Source organism: Rutilus rutilus, assembly GCF_951802725.1.
Source record: "Rutilus rutilus genome assembly, chromosome: 20".
Taxonomy (NCBI): Eukaryota; Metazoa; Chordata; class Actinopteri; order Cypriniformes; family Leuciscidae; genus Rutilus; species Rutilus rutilus.
Window position 1 is genome coordinate 10,954,914 of NC_140225.1, and position 24,475 is coordinate 10,979,388.

General features: G+C 38.5%; 1 protein-coding gene across 3 annotated transcripts in view; it reads left to right on the forward strand.

Annotated features, from left to right (window-relative positions):
- The window catches only part of atrnl1a (attractin-like 1a), a 266,096-nt gene that overhangs the window by 135,496 nt on the left and 106,125 nt on the right, over window positions 1-24,475 (forward strand). For 2 of the 3 annotated variants that reach the window (XM_084390795.1, XM_084390794.1), the window contains exons 26-27: window positions 3,357-3,418; window positions 13,570-13,648. In XM_084390795.1, the coding sequence (XP_084246921.1) occupies window positions 3,357-3,418; window positions 13,570-13,648 (141 nt within the window). Of the gene's footprint in view, window positions 1-3,356; window positions 3,419-3,526; window positions 3,659-13,569; window positions 13,649-24,475 lie in introns of those variants that run through there. The other variant, XM_084390796.1, reaches the window with a different exon arrangement.

The following is a 24,475-nucleotide window of genomic DNA, read 5'->3' on the forward strand; positions in this document are numbered from 1 at the left end:
ATTTATATATTACTATAAAAGCTTTACTGTCACTTTTTTATCTGTTTAATTTATCTTTGTGGAATAAAAGGATTCATTTCTTTAAAATTATAATAATAATAATTGTACTGACCCCAAACTTAGAGTATTATAGAACCCTTCTACACCTGGTATTAACATGTATTTCATACCTGAATATTTTTTTAGCCACACTACACTTGCATATTCAGATCTGATTGCATTTATTGCCACTTTCATTTTACATTAGACGTTATGTTAACTGTAACATTTGCCATTTCCTTTCTTTACAAACACCTCAGTAAAGTCAGTAGAGATTAGATGTGAAGAAAAGAGAATGGTTTCAAATTCAAATCATTCCTTTTGGGGAGAGAAATGAGATAAATTAGATTCCATGAAACATAATTTGATAAATAATCAGATATTGTTGAAACCCTGCAACACAACATTTAAGCAACTCAGTCATGAGAAATGTGGTTATGTGCACCATAATTGAGCCACCCTTTAGAGGGCGACTCACTTCTATGTACAATAAAACACATTTTATGAGTCTTCATCTCCTCTGCATATATCATTATTTAACCATATTTCTCAAAAGCGCTACTAATTATTTTTTAATAAAAAACAAACAAAAACATCTGTACCTTTAAGGATTTGCTAATGGTGATTGTCTCAATTTGTGTGTTACCGCTCTCAAAGCCAGCATGATGTTTACAGTAAAAGGCTAAAAATTAGGAGTGGGGAGGAGTCAAGAGCACTTCAGTAAAGGTACCAGCTCCAGCCACTAGCTCGGCCCGCTTAATGGCCAGTCCCCCTGGCAAGAGAAATCAGCTTTTCTCAACACTTTCTTTCTTTCAGTTTTTGATTGTCATGCACTTTCACTGCAAAAAGCAAATGCCAGTAAATCACTTAAGGGCTGACCAACCCCCTCACTTCCATCTGCATGCACACACACCTCCCTATCTGCTCCTCTCCATCTAACCTAATGCTTCCTCCTTCTATTCAGAAATAACAGCAGGTTTTTGACGTTTGGAAATATCTCATAGATGTTAGTCACGGTTCATGACCAATGGCTGTGCACCCTGGCACTCATGAACACATGCACAATTTTTGCTTCCTGCATAGTGCGTGACAGAGAGGGTCCATGCGTAATGTCTGTATGTGTGTGCGTAATTGCCACGCTATACCTGGCTCTGTTTTTGCATTCGATAATAGCATGTCCTCTAAGAAAAAGAAAAGTGCGAGTCCAAAACTCATTCAAACTAAGTAAACACATTTTGTCGCCTGAACTTTTAAAGCACGCCACTTCTTGAAAAATAAATCACTCTGATAACATCTGACATTTACAAATTGACATTTTCTTTTATCAGATGGTCGATTTTTAGATGGAGATGGAGTGCGGATAAGATTTAGATAGGTTTAGTTGGGAGAATTATGTATTGGATTCTCATAAGCAATCGATGTGAGTGGCCTCAGATATTGAAAAGGCAAATAATTCGGTCATGTAGCTAAAGTAATCAGCGAATGGACAGGAACCAAGGATCTTATTTGTGGGGCTGACTGCAACAGCTGAGAAATCAAATGCATTTTATATAACAGACTGTGGTTATTGTACAGCTTACGTAAGGGAAGACTGAGAAATGTTAATCTACTGAACCCCAACGATTTCAAACACTATCTACAGTTATGTATTGGTACATGGTCCTGAATTAACCATCACAGACTTTCATTCCCAGTGGCTTTGGGACTCTTTCAATCTAATAAATATAATCAAAACTTATATGTTTGTTATATACATGCATATTGAATTGACTGTTGCAGCTATTAATTGACTATTAACAGATTTGAAGCTGTACTGCAACTGTCATGCAATGTGAAAATAAATTTTGATTTGGTTAACTGTGTATGTTTGTTAATCCATGGTCATAATAGTTGCATTGTAGCGGCCTCATCTCGTGCGCTTTCTTTCTCATGTGCAGCCACATAGTAAACACTCCTGATATAAATAGTCAAATACAAAATGACACTGCATCAGCTGCTTCTCAACATTTTTACTTTTCCATAACTATTCGTACAATAGAATATGTAAATGTAATATTCATGGCCATAACCATTCTTAAAAACTAGTTTGTATAATAACAAATATTCATGTTTTTGATTAAAGACTACGAGTGCTGGTGAATTAAAAAATAATAATAATGATGTGTACGGATAAATCATTTATAATAAACATGTAAAAAATAAAAATGGTCAATTTTGATTTCATGGTGACTTTAATGGAATTGTTAAAAAAATACTGTTATTTGAATACTACGTCTTCGAACTATTACTACAGCCACAGCATGTGACAGTTATTAGAACTTAAATATTAATGATACTTATGATAAAGTAAATCTTTGTTTTGATATTTTAAGCATTATTAAATTGATCTAAGAATATTGTTTTGTTTACAATGCAATCATAGTTATTCAGGACATAAGTAGCCCTTTGAATTTCAGTTATGTTAGTTTTAATATGGAGTAAAATTTAAGTATTATAGCAGCTTCAATATTGTACTAACACTGTTAGTTCTAATTGCCTAGTGTTTTAGTAATGATATAAATACATGTATACTGCGTAATTAGCTTACTTTTAATTGCTTTCCATAATGTGGATTATAATATTCCTAAATTGTGGATAATAGCTGTTCTTGTAAAAAAAAATTTTTTTTTAAATAAACAACTTGTGTTTCTGAACCATAGAATCTTTTAGAATATTTAAGGTTGGGGAATGAACTTGAGATATTATGTGTGGGGAAAATTCATGCCGCTTGTTTTCTAAGAAACCTTGCCAAGTTGTAGAAATTAATATGCCATGAATATATAATAAAACTACTTGCATGTCAAGTCAAAATTATTTTGATTAGAAGCATTTATTATTCTACAGAAAGTTTGCAGAGTACGTTGCACAACAAATTCAAGTTAAATTAGATCAACAACATGAACACTTGATTAAATTATATGTCAAGTTTATTATAGACCATCTGTTTTTTTAGAAAGCTTTTAAACATGATTCAACTGTAGTTTATTTGTTTTGTCACCTAGCCCAGCATGTTTATTTTTTCCCCCTTTAAATGTAAAGCCATTTGGTGATTAAAACATTTATTGAATTAAGTTAATTTCCAATGCACCGTAAATCGATGTGTTTAGTTTTTTACACAAACCACATCTTTCCCATTATTTTTAATATGAGTATAAGGCTGTCAAGAGACAATATGTCCCATGCTAAATATATTATATCCTTCAGTAATGGTTTAATGTGATATTTTACAGGAGTGATAATAATCTAATATCTCTACCACCTTTCTTCTTTTTTCATAGATATCCTTCTCTCAGCACAGCAGCATCATGGACTTGGTGCAGTTCTTTGTCACATTTTTCAGGTATGAATACTTTATTAATTTAAATGTAATGTTCTGTGAAATTAAACAGAATTATATTTGTGAATAAATTAAACATTTCCTTGTTCTGTAAAATGCATTTAATTCTAGGCCTTGGAATTTAGTGAGATAAGCTTGCTGAGAATGCAAGGATGCATTAACCTCACCATCCAGAAGCCATTAATGAAAGCTGGCTGATGAATAAGCACAATAGGTGTAATTGTGTTGGCTGTGATGAAGCCAAATAATGCCACTCTTGCTATCTCCAAAAATAAATGCATTTCCTGTTGTTTTAAAGCATGTTTTAAAGGACACATTTTATTAATTAAAATGATAATTTTTGAGTAACCCCACAACTTTATATTTTTTATATTTTTTAGAACATTATAGGTGCATATATCCAGTAGAAGCATTACGTCTGTGATTATAAAAATTCAAATATATGAATGTACATGACCATACAAAAGTTTGGGGTTAGTATAATTATTTCTTTTATTTGTAATTATTGGAGGTGCTGTATGTTTGACTGTACTAAAGCATAAAAGTACCATAATATGTTTGCAGAGATTAAAGAAACATGCTTAGTTCAAATACTTTTCTCGGAAAATCAATGCTACAGCCAGTTATTCTACTTTGAAATGTGCGTTCCGTGTTGGAATGTCTGTTTTTGTTTTGATCTGTGCGATCCCACCAATTGCTAATATACCCAATAGTATTCCAACAGCCCGGGTTGAGAGTTAATGAGAAACACAACCCATTGCAGTGAGCAAAGTAACTGGGTCTGAAATCATAGATTCTGTCTGACCTAAAGCGCCTCGGCAATGAAAACATTGTAAAGCTGATCAACTTACAGTCTAAGGCTCGTCGCTTTCCATATTCAGTGGCGATTTTGTATGTCCTCAATCTGGCAACCTGCGTGAGTGTCAAGTCTGAGGAGGAGTTCAACCACTAGCTGTCAGTGTTACATACTGCACTTTTAAGCCTTTAAATTGACACATTAAATTGATGACAAACATGAGAGTAAAAAACATTTCTAAATCTAAAAAAAGATTTCTATTTTAAAAAAATGCTGTTCATCAAACATTCTAAAGAAAAAAAAAACTAACCCTAACTTCCTACTCTAAACTGCAGCCTGGCTATTTTCAACTAATAATAATAATAAGAAATGTCAGCTTATATGAATGATTTTTTAAAGGGATAGTTCGCCCAAAAATAAAAATTCTGTAATTTTTTTCTCACCCTCATGTCGTTCCAAATCAGTAAGACTTTTGTTCATCTTCGGAACACAAATTAAGTTCTTTTTTATGAAATCTGAGTGATTTCTGTCCCTCCATAGACAGCTATCCAACTACCACTGGTTCTTCAAAAAGTTCATAAAGAGATAGTAAAACTAATCCATATAAATTTAGCTCTTTAGTCCAAATTTTCTGTAGAGACACGATCGCTTTATATGATGAACAGATTGAATTTAGGCTTTTATTCACATGTAAACATTCATCAACTCACATAGTTGTGGTAAACGGAAGCTCAAGCATGTTTGCTTGACGTGCGTCGCGAGAACCAATGATGTTCATTCTCGTGTTATGCTTGCACGTTTGAGCTTCCGCAAGAACCAATGAGGTTAGTTCTTGCGCTTCAAGCAAGTTCGGTTGAGCTTCTGTTTATGTCCGCTGATCAATGTTTATATATTTCTGATCAATATTTTTACAGAATATTTTTACAATATTTAGTTTTTGATCAAGTAAATGCAGCCTTGGAAATTATTATATATTTTTTTAAATCTGTCTGACCCCAACATTTTTAATGGTAGTGTATATACAGTATTAAAGGGATATGTCACCAAAAAAAAATAAAAAAATAATAATAATAATAATAATTTACCCTCATGCTGTCAATGCTGCCCGGGAGAGATGTTTTATAGTTTAAAATGTATAAAATATTAATATTGCCTATTACTATATATATTAAACAATTACTCATTTAAAATGTTGTTTTTAAGGGTGAACCTGCACTACTTTTAATTCGACTCTTGAACAGCAGCCAGAACTATATGCACATTTCTGCAGGTGATGGAAATCATCCATTTATGTGAACGCACAAGATGTTTGCAATTGCATGTTTTCATTTTTTGTTTTCAGTAGTCATGTGTTCAGAAATACCATGCTTGTTGTACATCCGGACAGTCAAATTACAGAGCTGAGTGACCACAGTTGTGTTTAAAGTGCCTCAAAGTGCAGCAAAATAATTACATGCCACCTACCCGCCTGCCACAGTATGTATAAATATTGAAGCTCGCGCTTGACTGTCAGCCGCCTCTGTATTGTGTTCTGTGGGGTTTTTAACTGTCAGGTCAACACAAATGCCATGTAACGTCATTCCAACCTTTACATATCAATTTGCTTATCACAGAAAAACAGAATGTCGCTATGAATAAACTGACATAAGGGTACATTGCTATGGTTTAGTCATGCCGTTTTTCATTATAATCGTTTTACTTATTTGATACATAGTTTTATTGGTTTTATTAATGGAGTGTGCTGGAAAATGCACCATAACACTGTAACTTTGACACTGGCCATTTATCTTGTATGTATCCATATTTGTAAGGGTATTATTGTGTAAGCGCATATGCCCTGACATTCACAAAGGTTGAGGTCATGGCAACAGGGATGCGATGTATGCTATACAGATTCTTGGATATATTATCCAGTATGAATACCGAGAACACTATTTTTTTTTTTGCAATTATGGGCATGGGAGTGTGTTGATAGATATCAAAGTTGAAGCTAGAGGCTGTAGGGCTTTGTTGTTTGGTGTGCATTTAGTCTTCTGCAGGCGAGGGACACGTCTAATGTAATACATCTTGGCATTTGAGGGAGATTGGTGCGTGTACTTTATTTCCCTCCCCTTTTTTTCTCTCTTTTTCTCACTCCTTCATATCTTCTGGCTGTGGATTCACAGCTCTGGTTCTCTGTCGAGAGTATACTTGGAGTTCAAGCCAAGCACTTTCAAAGCCGAAGTTCAGTCAAATGACCGACTGTTTTACAATGCCAAAACAGATATCAAGCCCTGTGGAAAATATTATATTGTGGTAAATAAATAGAGTATGCTGCACTGGCACACTTAAGTTATTTTAGTTACACAGATGAATAGTGGTGTTTGTTTGTGAAACAGAAGTAAGTAGCATTGAGTATTGATTTGGAGCTCTGTCACTTAAGCTGTCAGTGTTTTCTCTGTACTTTGGTTCCGTGGTTTGGCTGACAGTTTGTTTCTGAATTTGTAGGATTTTTGGGGAAAATAAATTAGATTGTTCTTTTCGATAGAACTGGATACAGTGTCCAGAAATGTGAAAATATAAATAAATATATAATTTAATTAATTATATATATATATATATATATATAATTAGTAAAATTATATATTTATTTATACTTTCACATTTTCTGGACACTGTATATATATATATATATATATATATATATATATATATATATATATGAAGAGTTCAGATGCTAAGTGCCATCTGAAATTTTCTTATAGATTGATCATTTTTATCAAGCTCGTATATTTAAGTTCAGTAATTTCACTTAAATGACAATTAATAGGTAATCTTTATATATACGAGCTTGATAAAAATGATCATTCTAGAAGAAAATTTCAGATGGCACTTAGAGGCTTTTGTATCTGAACTCTTCATATATATATATATATATATATATATATATATATTAGGGCTTGGAATCGATTAGAAAAATGCAACAACAACAAAAAAAAAATCTAATTAAAAAAATAAATAAATCTAATTCTAACTAATTAATCACACAATTTGCTGTGATTAATCGCAATTAATCGCATTTTCCCCCAAGCTTGTAATCAGCAATATTTAAATGTAGAATCACCTAATTAAATTAAACAACACAAAGGAAATATATTTTAAATAATATTTGTGAACTGTAATCATTTTTTTTTTTTTTTTGTTGCATTTTTCTGACTCTCCTCAGAACCACAGAGTATAGTTGTTCCCATCAAATAAAATGCATGCAGCATCATTATAAACAAAGTATAAGTTGAATATTAAAACCATCAAGGTCATCAAAAAGTCTAGATTAGTTTAGAACTTAAGCCTATTGGCCAAAATCAATAATTGATTTTTTTTAATTGATAAAAAGCTATTATTATCATCAGTGCATGTGATCAGAGCAGGTCATTTTACCACTGTTGCCCAGCATGGCTATACCAGCTATTGCAAACAGAAGTCTACTACTGCGAAATTTCACGTTATTTGAGCGGACTTTGCTTTTCCAGTGAGTGATCGGTACATGATTGGAGCGTGAACGACAGAGCAGAATGCGCAGCGCAAACACGGAGCAGAATATTGAGCAGAGAGTGCAGCGCGCCAACACACACACACACACACACACACACACGAACGGAGAGCTCGGCGCAAAAGAGCCGCCCGTGAAATGACTAAACAAGCTGCGCGAGAATGAAACATGATCGCCGAACACGGAGGGGCGGGGCGGCATATTTTCGGCCTTTTTTCTCTTTCGGCCAAAATGAGGCAAAAAACTTGCCTCGTGCTGCGCCGATTGCGTTATTTTATTTATTTTTTAATGCGTTAAACATCTCAAATTAATCGCAAAGATTAACGCGGTAATTCCCCCAGCCCTAATATATATATTATAATTTTTTCATAATTTTTTTTGAAAAATTCAGTACAGTCTATTGTCGAGAGCAAAACTGTGTAACATCTGAATATAAGTGAAATTACCCTGCATTGATTTAACTGAATATTTATATGACAATATTTAAACACTGGCCTGCCTCTAGTACTGCTACAAAAGTGCACATTCCCTTCAATTTTTATTTTTTTTGGCCTTTGAAGCATTTTCTGTCTGGATGTCACAGTAACCGTGTAACTCTGACTCCCTAACCTGATTGGCTGTCAGGATGATGGATATACCACAGTGCACCAGACACGCTAAAGAGGTAAACAAACACTTCTCTAGCGGAACACAAACTACTGGTAAACTACTTACTACAGAGATTAAAGCCAATTATATTTCATATCAACTTCATTCTGCATTCACAATTTGTTCCATTCAAAGTCGGATGTGAGATATTCCTACTTGATGTCTATGCTCTTTATCTATTAAGGCATTTAATTGCTCGCTGAGCAGTTGTTTGTTTGTCAACAGAGGGGTGTCCCATTAAGCACATTTTAGAGGATAAACAAGGATGTTCTGCAAGGTAATAGAGGATCATTTACAGTGTTTTACACATCTGTATTTGCAAACATTTGCCTAAACAAGTCTGATTATCATTTGATGTAGCATCAATAATGCAAATTTGACTGATTGATGCATTTTGTTTGCTTAAAACTTAATGTTTATCATAAACTTTGTATATCTCATTGGGTGCCGCCATACTTTTTGAAGTTGGAAGTCAGATTTAAGTGATGTTTCATAGAGTGCTAGAGTCCTAAAATCATCAGTGAGTTAGCATTATTGAACTAATGGTGTCAATTGGTTTTATGACTGGGTTTTTGGTTAAATGCTTGAAATAAGGTTTGTGGGTAACACAGGCTCAATATATTTTCACATAGATAAAGCCCCACTTGTATGTATTTATTTATTTATTCATTTGCTTTTTAGCGTCTTACTATTTTGGCTTCGAAATTCATAATTGATTTTAATTGAAGTTGTTGATTTGTAAAGATTATTTTGATGAATAAAACGTGTTTGAATAATAAATAAATAATTTCTTAATTTCTGCAATACTCCAAAAGCCAATGTAATAAGTTGAGGGATCCATGGTGATGCTAGCTTTCGTGTTGGCTTAAACAATTACGTCATCCCAGCAACTGTTTAATGGAAAGCAGCATTATAGTATATTGTCAAAAAACTTGGTGGAAGAATAAAATTATTATATTAAAGTTAGCCAGTAAAAGATTTTTTTTTTTTTTCATCATCTTATTCATGCATTTGATTAGCATATTACCTCCAGCTCATAACATAAACTTAATTAGAATTGCATTTCTCAAAATCTTCCTAAAATTTGAGAACACCCTCCTGAGAGACTGTAGGCTGCAAGCCTCAAGCAAGAAGATGGATATTTGTCTCTTTATGTTTCATCTAGAGACATTTGATGAGCTTTTTAATCAGTCTGTAAACTCTGCTGTCTGTCATTCTCATCCCAGAGGTTTTTTTTCTTTTTCTCAATCCATTCAAATATTTGTCTTCCTCAACAAAGAGACCGCTACACAGACTAGGTAGAAAAAGTATTCATGAAAATAAAGACAATTAAAATAATAAATGGTACAATGAGAATAAAAGAACAATACATAGTGTATGTATGTTTAGAAGAACCCCTTTTAGACATACAGTAACTGGTGTGTACTTTGAGCAAAGTCTGTACTTTTGAACATATTTGTGTTTCACTGTAGTCCCTCATTAGCTTCCAAAATGCCTTTTGAATATGGTTTCTTTGAAGAGTTTCTTTTTTGCTGTCTCTGCTCTCTTAGAGCTCCAATAAATGAGCAAGAAAAACAGTAACAATTAAAGACTGCTTAAGCCTTTCACCCACTCCTCCAGCTAATTGGTGACACCGCAATTCGGTTTAGCCCAATTACACGCACTCTTTTTCTCTTTATGTTGATTAACGTTCATCCACCTCTCTTTTTTTCCCTCCTGGCTTCCGTCAGGACAGAAGTTATCCACGGGCTGAAGCGCGTACTCATATTGCCGTTGATGTTATTTACGTCCTGAATGTCTGTGCTTCACTGGCTGGCGACTGGAGGCAATTCATTTGACTTGTGTAACTGACTAAAGCTCGTTCTCTCCCACTCCTTATTTGGGTGTAATGGGGCTTTTGTCCTCTGTACCTATTAGAGCGAGTGAATACAAGATTATGCATTATTGTGACTCATAAACATAAGCAGGACCGGGGTGGGATGACAAATAGATGCAGGAAGTGACTGTGATGGTGTGCATGTTTATATCCTCAGCTCAGGTTGTCTATATTGATTGTGTAATCCTTGTAGGCTGTTTGCTCTCTCGGGCAGCTTTGGTAGATTGCCTCACCTCTTTCATGCTTCAGACTCTTGTTGCTACCTGCAAAGATCAATACTACAAGCTGATCGGACTCTACAAAACGTGACTCCACATCGACCACTTTATTAGATACACCTGTTTAAATGCCCGTTAATGCAAATATCTAATCAGCCAGTCTCATGGCAGTGTATTTTTAGGCATGTAGTCATGGTCAATATGATCTGCTGAAGTTCAAACTGAGCATCAGAATGGGGGAGAAAGGTGATTTAAGTGACTTTGAACGTGGCATGGTTGTTGGTGCAAGACGGGCTGGTCTGAGTACTTCAGAAACGGCTGATCTACTGGGATTTTTGCGCACAACCATCTCTGGGGTAAATTGACGTTACAAGAGAATGGCTAGACTGGTACGAGCTGATCGAAAGGCAACAGTAACTCAAATAACCACTCGTTACAACTGAGGTCTGCAGAAGATCATCTCTGAAAGCTCAACACATCGAACCTTGAAGCAGATGAGTTGCAGCAGCCAAAGACCACACTGGGTGCTTCTCCTGTCAGCTAAGAACAGGAAACTGAGGCTACAATTCACATGGGATCATGTGATACAATAGAAGATTGGAAAAAAGTTGCCTGGTGTCTCGGTTTTTGCTGTGACATTTAGATGGGTCAGAATTTGTCACAAAGCTCATACTGGTTTCTTGCATGACAATGAGTTGTGTGTGTGTGTGTGTGTGTGTGTGTGTGTGTGTGTGTGTGTGTGTGTGTGTGTGTGTGTGTGTGTGTGTGTGTGTGTGTGTGTGTGTGTGTGTGTGTGTGTGTGTGTGTGTGTGTGTGTGTGTGTGTGTGTGTGTGTGTGTGTGTGTGTGTGTGTGTGTGTGTGTGTGTGTGTGTGTGTGTGTGTGTGTGTGTGTGTGTGTGTGTTAAAGCATTTTTTCCCTTTATTTTTTCCATAAATACTAATATTGTAGGATTCTTTTTTCTTCATTTTTCTAAAGTTTTTCTATTTTGAAAACTGGTTCTCTTTCTCTCTCTCTCTCTCTCTCTCTCTCTCTCTCAGTCTCACACTTACACAAAACACTACACTACACCTAAATATGTACAGCAATTGTAACTCAATCCTGAGTTAATAACAAAGGAAAAAACAACCGTTTTTTAGTTGGCCACTTATACTTTATAAACCTAAAAGGTTCATAATAGTAGGCCTACCTTTAGAGTATATATTACTCTAAGGTAGTAATATGTACATTTTAGGGGTAGATAAGTTGCTAAGTTGTCATTGATATGCTGGCATGCTTTAAAGGTACAGCAGCACATTTTGCAAAAAAAAAATCTGACAAGGTACAGATCACTTTCGTTTCCAGATGAAATGTCCACTTGAATGGCCAGCCTGGTTTTTATTTAATATGGTGTCTACCTTCAATCAGGACATTCGTCATACCACTTAAAAGAATGTGCTTTTATAACTTTCTCAGTGAAAGTGCTCTGGCAGAATTGGGCCTCATTCTCCATCCATTAGAACTATTATCCAGCTCGTTAGGAATTAATTGCCCTCATCATTAATAGATTTAATAAGGGACCTCTGACTTGTGCTGATTGGGTTTTGAAATATGGTAGATGAAATGGTTGAAAAGGCAGTTTCAGGCTCTTGTATTACCTCAACTACACTATGATTAGTCCAGAGCTAATTTTAGCGTTTGAACAGCTTCAGATGTAATGAGCTAGTCCCCTTAATATATGGTGCTCAAGCAAAGAGACTAGGAGAACAATATAAGAGCCCAAGACATCCCCAAGATGTGCACTTGCAGTAGGGTTTAAACCCTTCCCATGGTGCAGATTCAAATTCATCATTGTATAATACCCCATATACTTATATTATACATTCCATATTTTTGCAGAGCCTCACAAAGCCTCAGATTGTATAATTTGAGAATGAACATTCTTCCTCTAGGCAGTGTCTCTGTGGAGTTGATGGTATGTATTTGTAATAATGCTGGCTGAATGGAGGCTCTGTTTGAATGTGAATGATGGGTAGATGACATTGTCCCCAGTTGCCCCCTGTTCCTCTGATGTTAATGTCAGTATTTTGACCCTTTGTTAAGCTCCACCCCCCCTTTGATTACCATGTATACCATTAGTTTAAATGAACAGAATTTTTCATAACATTTCTACAATGCACTGTAATACTAGTACTGAATTTGCTAGTGCTTGTGAAGTTGTTAACATTTAAAGGGGTCATGACATGAGAAATCAAATTTACCTTGAAAAAAAATAGGAATATACACCAATATTGATATTTTATTGACGCTTTTGCAGTTGATTTTTTAGTGTTATGGATAATTACAAATAATTACAACTATGCAACAAATTAGGGTTGCTCACAGTTCCACAGAAACATTACAGGACATAAAAACAATTTTGTTACAAAGTCAAGCACTTGTAGGTCTTAGAGGAGGTGATTGTCTTAATTTTTTTAAATATATATAGTATGACTCAATCCTCCTACATTGCAGGCACACATTCTGACATTTGTTCACCGGTGCTTTATCATACTTCAGCAGCAGGTGCTGGCCGTGAACCGAGGATAAAAACAACAACAACAACCAAATAGATTGTGTACTGTATGATTTTTTTCCTTTTACTTTAGTTCCATGCATTTGTCCCCTTCTGCCATTTGTAAGTACTGTAAAACACAAAGAGGGATTTCTGCTTTTAGATGTCCTTTCACAACAACCAGTTCTACTCAAGGTCGACTTTCTATAACATCATAACACACATCATCTAAATTGCTGAAAATAGCCATTGAGCAGTCTGTGTATGTGTGCGAGAGGAAATCAGACCTGTTGCAGTGCAGATGTGCTTGTTTTTCACTGCACAGGACGGTATTGCGTAAATGATTGACGTAACGGTCTGTTCCATACGGCATTGATTCTTTCATGCTGGATGAACTTGTTTATCATTGATTGTGTGATTGAAATACAAATATGTAACAGCTGTCCCCAGTCCAGCCTAGAAGGTTAGTGGAATGTTATCCACAATTGCAAATACGAACTCATGAATCTTATTTGATTGACTGATCTATTGATTTTCCATGTGTCTTGTCTCCAGCTGTTTCCTGTCCCTGCTGCTGGTTGCTGCTGTGGTTTGGAAAGTCAAACAGACGTGCTGGGCATCACGCAGGAGAGAGGTAACATCTGTACATTAGCACCTCCTTTGCTCATTGACATGTCCATACTTGTATTGGCTATTGCCTGGGGTTTCTTTATATGTTGCCCATGATTTCAGGTTTAGAGCTGAAGTGTTTAATACTATGGCTCAACCAATAGCAGGAGTTTGGGTCGGGTCTTTCAGTTTGCAGTTTGTGCAACCAATGAAAGGCAATTTAGCTTCAATGTGTTTGAGTGGCCGTATGCATTTGCATTTACAGGTTTGTACTAGCTAGGATGTTATTGCTTTTACCATCTGTGACCTCCCATGTTGCTCCTGGGTATGGTTGATCTTTGTAAACCGTCTTATGACTTTAACCTCATTATAGGTTATGAAACTCACTGTCATGTGGCGTTACTGTGCCCAGATGGGAGGACACTGGGTAAAGTTGCTCATTTTATAACGCATTCCTCGCAGTGTCTGATGGGTGTGTAAATGTCACCTGCATGCCAGCCGAACTGCCTTGTTTTAATGAGAGAGGCACAACAATAAACGCCACAATTTTCCTTCATTACCCGTCTGCACAAACCAATTAACCCTCACAGGGTTCATTTCTCTCTTTTTATTTCTTCGTTTGTGTGTCATTTTAGAGGCTACGTAAATGCAAATAGGAATTTGCAAACGAGTCATCGAGCGTTTCATAATCAATACAGTAATCGAGGCCACTGTAATTGAAAGCATATCGAGAGCCGTAAGTGTGGGTTTATCGGAGTTAAATGCATGCTGTTTTCTGCAATGGCTGTCACAGTTTTTCTTTTCAGCAAATATCTTCTTGTAGAACGAGCATTTATATAATGGAATAGCTTAAACCAAAAAAAAAAAAAAACAAGCTTCACACTTCATTCAGTGCCCGAAAAGCCATTTTGATCAGAGAAATAGAATCACAGTGTGATTTGATAAGAAAGCTACATTAAATAATTAATCAATTGAGAGTGTTGTGTACTTCATTGTAGGGTTTGGCATGAGAACCCGAGTGATAGTCCTGATCATCAAAACAATCTTCATTTTCAAAACACTTCACACCAGTTGAAATTCAGTAACTGCTACACAGTACATGTCAAAAAGACCTCTTCTTTTTTTTTTCTCTCTCTTCTCGGTGGCTACCTTGCAAGTCGATTCTTCAGACAGCAATTTGTGTCAACACTGTTCATGGTGGTTTCAGTTCAGGTCAGCACAAAATGGTCTGAGCTGTATAACAGGACGTTCACACAGGGCACATTCTTCCTTTCAGAGAGCTAGATGGAGTGCAAATGAATGGAACAGAATTCATGGGTTTTGAGACTTTTTTTTTTTTTTTGAGAATCACTTTTTAAAAGTGCTCCTTTCAACTTGACAGCACTTTAGAAATGCAGCTTTGGTGGTGCAAGGCACTGAATAAAAACTGTAAGATTCAATGCAATGGCCAAAATGTGACCACCTGACACTGATTTATCTGTAGCTGTGTTTTGCACCATTCACAACTCAGTTAACTTTTTTCCCACCATTGACAAGTTTTTCTGGCAATATATGTTTTCGCTGTTATACAGTGGGGGCCTTTGTTACGCATCTTCTTAAATAGTACCAACACTCCAGATCTATGAAACTATGAAAGCTATGAAACAGAAGCAAGCGATAGAAGCATTGCTTACACACATGTAATCTAACACGATCATCAAACATTTAATGGCATATGAATCAAAACTGCCTAATGTTACTGAATGAAATGTCAAACCCACAAAGAGGTATACGACTGTGCAAGCTTAATGTATTCCACCTATGTTTTGGTCATCGTTCTGAATCCGATCTGGACAAAGTCTTTGTCAAAAAATCTTTTTGGAAAAAAAAGTCTTTGCTTTTTTATGAAACTTCCCCACATTCAAGTGTTGATAAAAAAATGCTTAAAGCTAGAATAAAACATTACAGTACAGTAAAACATTACAAATGAAAGGTAGGTTTGTCAAGACCAAATTTGAATGTTGAGTAAATTTTAAGGTTTTATAGGCTTTACAGACAGACAGAAAAGTATATCGTATTGAAAAGTATTATATTGAAATATCACCTATAGAAGTTTGTTGTTTATTTTTATATGTTTGACAAAATGATGAACTAGGGTGGAAGAACACATTGTTTCTCACAATGCCTGTTGAAATACTTTAAATTGTAATTCAGTAAATTCCACTTCACGTAATTCAAATTCCTGTGGGTGTGGCCAGTTTAATAAAATGTAATAAATCTTAAGAGAACCAGTCTTCAATTCTGAATGTTGCTTAAGTAGGAATGGGCATTTGTCTACTCCACTGATATTAAAGCGACTGCAATCTTAAGTATTCTTACAATGGAAGCTGTACGTATTTGTTTGTTTGTTTGTGTGTGCATTGTGCATTTCGCTGTGTCCGGATCTTAGTTAGCTGATATGTCTACATTATTTATGATGTCTGTCACATATCGGCCAAGCTCTGCTGTAGTTCCCCCTAACCTCTTTCTGCTGCACACATCCACAGTCATTTTTTACATTCCGCCCAACACAACAGAGCTCAGGTATCAGGCAGTGATGATGTCAGATCCAGCCGTATCTATCCCACACTGCTCCAGTCATATCCATAAACAGCCAAGTCGCTTTTGGCCGGCTGTAGCATCTGATAAAGATCTTGTAGCGCAGACTTTATCTCTGCTGTGCTTTTATGTTTATGTGGAGGCTGATAAGTTGTGATCTCACAAGTTTTATGTGAGATCCGCATCACTCCACTCCTACTGCTGCTTAATTGTGTTGCCTCATTGTCAAGCCTCATTGCTGACAGCGGCTATCTTGTGATTTGCCGCGTTGGATACTTCAAGTCCGCCATTGCTGCCCCTTCATCACTCCCTCTCTCTGAAGCCATCAAGTGGGAAATTAACAATGCAAATCAATGGAGCTGAATGGTGTTTTTTTTTATGATCCTCTCTCTCTGATGTATTTAGAGCATGAATGATTATTTCGGAGATAGATTACGGACGGACGGCGCCGTGAGCACTCAGGGAATCAGTCAATATCCTCAAATGGGCTTAATTCATTATTTCGTTCCTCCTCCTTTCTAAAGTGCAAAACATTGAGGGGGAGGGTGGGATTTTCATTTCATTCCACCAAATGTAATATAATTTCTTTGCAGCTGCGATCAAGGGGATATCGGTCTCAGTCTGTCGGCACACGGATGGATGTAATATATAGAGTAGCTGTGCTATTTTTTTGGGTTGGCACTTAAAATCCATAAAATTCCCAAAGGGAGAAAGTCCATGCTGATTCCTCATCCGAAAAAGGAAGAAATAATGTAATCTCTCCAGTATAGTTAATTATGGATCATAACCGAGAGTGTGGAAAACAAATTTAGAACTGGGTTTATGATAATTACTCTCCCAACAATAATTTCTGGATATGAGATCAAACAATCAAAACCACTTTGAAATTCTAATGATGATGCACAAGACGTCTTGTACAGATGTCTATGAATCTCCTAATAGGGTCTCCCCCCAGCAGACAGGGATTTAGCACTATTTTGACAACTAACCTCATTAAGTTTTGCTGTTGTCTTGCCATAAATGTATAAATAAACAAAAAAGACCCTGCATATTTAATTTTTTCTGGCTTTTTTGCTCTATAATTCATGCATTGGTTAATACAAGCTTTCAATGGCCCAGACAAACATGGTGAAACTGAACACCAAGTGACGTAATTGTTAAATATACTTAGCCTGGTCATATTAAACATGCACTGTATTTTCTAGATAAATCTAGAGCGCTACAGCACCACCACCAAATGAGGATTATTCCCAACTGCCTTCTTGTCGCCTGTTCAGTTGTAAACACACTGCGTCTCCTGTCAGCCAGATGTTGGGTAATTTTATCATTTGACAGTGGCTCATTCCACGCCGATCGGCCAAACCCCTATACGCCTGCACAGAGTACAATGAATTGATGCTAATTTATGAAATATCAGGTTGTTTTGAGGCTTGAAGTGGGTGTGTTTATTTGACCTTTCTGCCACAGTATGGTAATTAGTATAATTCCCTGTTACAGGAATTAATTATTTTGAACAAGATAGTCCCATTTTCTTCAGACATGGATTAGCATATGTTTAGGGGATTTATTTATTTAAATTATTTTTATTGTAAAATATTTCGAAGTTGTGATAAAATTTTGATGCTTCAGATTTTGTTTAATACAAATTTTTTTTTTATTTTTTATTTGTTAGTTTGTTTGTTTTTTCGGTCAGAATAGCAATAGATCTTTGACAATGTTTATCTTTGAAGCCCGGGTTTATCTGGCCTGTTACACAGTGTAAATATCATCTCATATCGCACAAATTACCTTAAAGCATAACATCATGACATTGGATTTCATTATTATTCAGTTATAGTTCAGTTTTGTGATGAATTTCTTGTAAAATGCTAATTTCTCCGCAATGTTTTTATCCTGAAAAGGCATGAGCCATCTCAAATATTAACCTTGTAATATCTCTATCAAACATCCTTAGGAAAGCACCGATTGAGTGCCACTGTACATATTTGCGAAAACTTTTGTTATGGCAATTTTTAAGTTTTCATTGATTTACAGTATTGATTTTCATTTACTTTCAGTAAGACATTGAAATGACTCTTTGTTGGACTGTACATGGTCTGCCAACATATGACTAATGTGTGTGTGTGTTTTTTCGTTTAAACACTGGGAAACGGGTGAGACGTCAGGAGGAGGCAGATTGAAAAGGTGCCTATGTCCCCTAGGGTCAGAGGCCGTCCAATTTAGAACTTGTGAGTTTGTAAGAATAAACTCAGCAGGATTAGATCACTAGCAGAGAAACCTTCCCTTGTTTAGATAAGGGCCTGTAAGCAGAAGACCTTGAAAGCAGTATAAAGACTCCTCTGCCCTCCCTTCCTCGTCGCACTTGTTTCACAGACTGTACTTTTGACTTCTGTGTGGCAACTGGGCCTTCTTGCAAGAATAAACTACTTTTTTAATGATCATTTGAATTTCAGAGTGTCTCTTACGCAGTGATTGATTGTTTAATGAATATTTTTGCCACAACACTTTGACTCAAGGTTATATAAGGTCTTAAAAGATGGTCATCTCTGGCAGCTGAAATGAGGATGTTGAAGTGTCAGTATTGCTACATATAGAGGTGGCTTCTCTTTACAGTGTTCGCTAGCAGTGCCATGCTATCAGCTCCGAGCAGGTGAGCGTCTTTATCATCTAAGGCTAGATTAGCCCGAAGGTCTTGTCTGCTTTTCAGAGGCGTCTTAAACACCAACATCAATCTTCAAAGCAGCAAAATCAGTCTCACCCTCTGCTTTTAGCTCCCAGGGACAAGACAAGGACTCTCCTGAGAATGCCTCAAAATGGTGTCCGAGATCTTTTAAGCACAGGTGTGGGTGCCTGTGTTGAATTTCATGTGGCTTTTTTTGGGTTGATACTGTGGCTTTTACTGTTGTGATAAAGAGAAGATAGATCCAACTTAAATCAATAATTATGTACTATGTACTATCAATAATTTGCTATAATATAATTCAATATATACTTTTCAAGACGCATACAGGTCCATTTTGTCAGTTTTTTTTTTCTTACCTCTTATGCAATGTCTTATGATTTTGTCGCACTTCCCTTTAGGCAAAATGGGCACATCCTATTTAGCAAATATCAACTTATGTCTTCTATTCTCAGCCTCCTTAACCTGACAGAGGAGATTTGCAGATGACACAGAGAAGACTTAGACAGAAGAGGGGAACAGGGCTGTCTACTCAATTACACGTTTGCTTAGTGAGCAGTATAAACGTTAGCCTGCTTTCAGTCAGCATAAAGCACTGCGGATTCAAAGAAACAAGTCCTCGATAAAAAATTTAAATGTTGCATTTGCCTCAATTGAGTAATTTTCAGCATCACCATGCACTGTCTGTGGTTTAGAAACAATCTATAATAGATAAAAGGCTTCATACAAAACATTGCAGTCAGAATCACAGTAGGACTTATGGATGCACTTCACAAAACTCAAAGACTCAAAACAATTTAAAAGGTTTTACCAATATTTTTTTCCCTTTTTTTATTTTTATTTTTTCCCAATTTTACCATCCACAATAATTACTAGTAAGAACATATACACTACCATTTAAAAGTTTCTGTGTTGGTATGATTTAAAAAAAGAAGTTTCTTATCCTCACAAAGCAGCCTCATTAATTTGATAAAAAATACAGTAAAAACAGTAAATTTTATTACAATTTAAAATAACGTCTTGGTTACGTATGGTAACCCTCGTTCCCTGAAGGAGGGAACGGAGACATACGTTGTGACCGACAATAGGAATCTCGCTAGAGAGCCCAGTCTACTTCGAGTGAAACTAAACAAGCCAATGCACATTGGCGTGCAATCATTTGCATCAGCTGTTCAGCCACGCAGCGCGGGTATGTAATGAGCAGCAGGTGAGATTGCACTTTAGTTTTTTGCTGAGGAGCCGAGCCGATGAGCTGGCTGCGGGACGTACGTCTCCATTCCCTCCTTCAGGGAACGAGGGTTACCATACGTAACCGAGACGTTCCCTATCAGTCGGTCACTCTCGGCGTACGTCGTGACCGTCAACAGGAATCCCTACCAAAGCGCCACAGCTGCTGCACCCCATCCAGCGCCCTGTGCAAGCCTCTACCCCTTCTTGCCTGGAAGGACGATAGGAGAGGGCTTACACAGAGTATGCCTGTCATTGTTGTTCTGTGATAACCCACACAGTGAGATTTTTGGATAACACTGGGAAAGCGTTCCCTTTCTATGGAAAAAGGGAACGCTGCAGAAGCCACATTCTTCGGAGGAGTTATGTGGAAAATACATATGGACTAGCTCGAAAGTTGTACTGCATATGAATACTGAGTGACTTAGCCCAATGGAAAGACACAGTCTTCGATTAGGAGCAGCCGTGGAAGAATACACATATGGGATCCCCATAGGGTCACACATATAGAACCCAGCCTAATCCCGGTTCTCAAGAATTCATCGGATAATGGCCTCGCTCCGGCATGTCCGGGCCGAGGGTGTTGGAGGACTCACAGGTTTTTCACTCTGGAGAAATAAGGAGCACAGTAAGGTGCAGCAAGCTGACAGAGCTGGGCCTCTCAGTGCTTCTACCTGTTTAGGGTGAGAACACGGGAGGAGACCGGCTCTACACGTAGGCTATAAGATCTAGCAAACGTGTTAGGTGTCGCCCAGCCCGCAGCTCTACAGATATCTGTTAGCGAGGAGCCACGTGCCAGCCCCCAGGAGGATGCAACACCTCTTGTGGAGTGAGCATGCAGCCTGAGCGGGCAGGGGACGCCTTTTGCTTGGTAAGCCTTTCCCTTCTGCTGGCCTCCGTAACAGGCAAAGAGCTGGTCTGAGGTCCTGAGACTTTGAGTTCTGTCCACGTACAGACGTAGGGTGCGAACGGGACAGAGCAAAGCCAAGGCTGGGTCTGCCTCCTCCAGGGGCAGCGCTTGCAGGTTCACTACCTGGTCCCTAAAGGGAGTGGTAAGAACCTTGGGCACATAGCCAGGCCGGGGTCTGAGTACAACATGGTTGTCACCCGGCCCGAACTCTAGGCACGATTCGTCGACCGAAAATGCTTGCAGGTCCCCTACCCTCTTGATAGAGGCCAGTGCAATCGCAAGTCTTCAAGAGAGAAGCTTTAAGTCTGCTGACTGCAAAAGCTCAAAGGGAACATCCTGAAGTGCTTGAAGCACCAGAGAAAGGTCCCAAGAGGGTGTGGAGGGGGGTCGAGTAGGGTTTAACCGTCTCGCCCCCTAAGGAACCTGACGACCAGGTTGTGCTTTCCTACTGATTTGCCATCTATGTGGTCGTGATATGCTGAAATAGCGGCAGCATGTATTTTGAAGGTGGAGGGAGACAGCCTTCGCTCCAACCCTTACTGCAAGAAGGAAAGCATGGACCCTATCGAACATCTTCGGGGGTCCTCTCAGCGAGAAAAACACCACTCGACGAACAGGTTCCACTTCAAGGCGTACGCACGTCTCGTGGACGGCGCCCGTGCAGAAGTGATGGTGTTAAGGACCTCTGGGGGTAAGTCACCTAGAACCTCCGCGTCCCATCTGCTCCTCGTCATTCCTGACTTTGCACAGGGTCTGTGCAAGTAGGCTCACTGGGGGAAACGCACATTTGCGGATGCCCCGGGGCCAGCTGTGAGCCAGTGCGTCCGTGCAGAGTGTTCCCTCGGTGAGGGAGTAAAACAGCTGGCAGTGGAAGGTCTCTGAGGAGGCAAACAGGTCTACCTGAGCCTCCCCGAACTTGAACGGTAGCTTGTGGAGACTCCGATTCAAAACTTGCAGGTCCAAGATCGGTCGTAACCCACCGCCTTTCTTGGGTACAATGAAGGAGGGACTGTAGTACCCTGACCTCATATCGGCTGGTGGGTCTGGCTCTATCGTGTCAGTAGGACTGCGATCTCCACCCACAAGACATGGGCATCGGCTGCTCTCTCTGTAGTGGAGTGGATGGCCGAAACTTAGGGGGATGCTGGGCGAACTGAATCGCATAGCCGAGCCTGATGGTCCGAATGAGCCAGCGAGATGGACTGGGGAGCGCTAAACAGGCTCGCAGAGACTGTACAAGCAGGACCAAAGGGACCGTAGGCCTACCCGCAGTGAGGCAGCGAGGTGGAACACAGGGTGTGCTGTGCAACACTTACCTGGTTCCACGGGGCAGGAGGCGGCTTGGATGCGTTGTCGAACTGCACGCTGCTGTCCACAGGCGATAGAAGATGTGGATGAGAGTGGTGAGGATTCTCTCCTCCCACTACTCTCTGGGCCATTTTCAGACCCAGGGATAGTTTTTTTTTTTTTTTTTTTGAGAATTTGGGTACCACTGTGACTCAAGTGGTGGAACAGAATTTTGACTCAAAAGATTAGTTTCCCGGCCCTCCACCGGGAGAGAGCAGCTCCACCCATCTCCGGGTCACCCATCTCAACCGACAGCGGCTGAGACGGGCGGTGTCATCCTCCTGCTGTGGACACAGTAGAGCAGGCTGTTCCGGAGTAGTTGTTGTTGTTGTTGTTGTTGTTTTTTTTGCAGGGAATGACACCCTTGGCGATGAGTAGACTAAGGGGCGGCCCACGAGGCACTCTGGTGGTATTTCGGGAGAGGCGCTTCAGTCTGCTGCTGACTGCGGAGAACTGCTGGGCCAGTTGCGTAAGTTCAAAGCGTGCTTTGACGACAACCCACGCTGCAGCTCGACAGCACATGGCACACTGAGGAGCGAGAGACCCGGCGGGTTTTGCCCGGTGGAAGCTCTCATTGATCTCCACGGTCTCCCAGAGTGTCGGGCAGACCTGCAGCTGTGCTTTTACACACAAGCAGCGGCTAGCCAACAACAGAGGGGACTCAAGCTTTCCGGAGAAAGAAGAGTCAGCCGGCGTGCCGACATGGTCATGTTCCCATGCGAAAACATGAACCACCCACGAACAGAGTCTCACATGTTTCCCAGGCATGCGAGACAGTGATCGTGGCCGTCAGTAAGGAAAGGAAATAACCGCATCCAGAAACACACGGGTGGAATGTCATCTTTAGAAAGACGCAACTCACACCCATGTATAGCTCTTTCAGGGGAATGCTCTCCTTGGTACTGAAGCACACAGGGGAACGGTCGCAGCGGACACAGACAGGAATGTGCAACCTGTCGTGCGCTGTCTTTCTTCACGGCGGTCTTACCAGCCGTAAGAATGGCTATTCAGCTCTCTTGGCGCACCGTTACCAGCTGTGAAAACAGCCTTTTAGTTTTGCTCAGTAACACAAAAACAAAAGAGAGAGAGAAAGTAAGTCGACCCTCGCTGTATCGCTCGCACCAGACACGAGAGATCCTCCTGAAGAGCTTGCTTGTTGTTTGATCATTCAGTAGATTAAACAGCATCGGCTCCGAAGCAAAAAGCTGAAGTGCAATCGCACCTACTGCTCATTATATACCCGCGCTGCGTGGCTGAACAGCTGATCCAAATGATTGCACGCCAATGTGCACTGGCTTGTTTAGTTTCACTCGAAGTAGAGTGGGCTATTCCTATTGTCGGTTACGACGTACGTCGAGAGTGACCGACTTATAGGGAACCGTTTTTTATTTTTATTTTAAAATGTAATTTATTCCTGTGATAAAAAAGCTGAATTTTCAGCATCATTACTCCAGTCTTCAGTGTCACGTGGTCCTTCAGAAATCATTCTAATATTCTGATTTATGTATAATATGATTTTTTTTTTCAGGATTCTTTGATGCATAAACAGTTAAAAAGAACAACATTTATTTTAAATATAAATGTTTTGTAACACTATACATCTTTACTGTCACCTTTGTCCTTGCTGAATAAAATATTAATACATTTTTTTTTTTAAATCTTATTGACCCCTTTTCTTTTTTTTTCTTTTTTTTTTATCTCTCACACAGTCCTTTCATTTTGACTATATAATTTTTTTCCCATATTAATAAAAGCCATTTATAGGTTTGTTCCCCTAAAATATGTAAACACTGTCTGTTTGTTTGAGCCTGTTATAGCAACTCTTGCTCAACCACCATCTGTTTTTCTAACCAGTGGCAGATAAGGGTTCTGGAAACCCATATGAAAACAGTCATCATTTAAATTACTTTTGGTGGCCCAAAAATCATGCACGTCACTTTTAAAGGACTGTGAAGGTATACTCTGAACTTTAAATTTTATTTTATTATCAGTTGTTGTTCTACATGTACTGTATCAAGTAAGCCATGTTCGATTGCTTTTCTAAGCAACAACCACTTTCCAAGCCAAAAATGTTTTCCCCACTTTTGAGTTTTCAACAAGCGATAGAGATC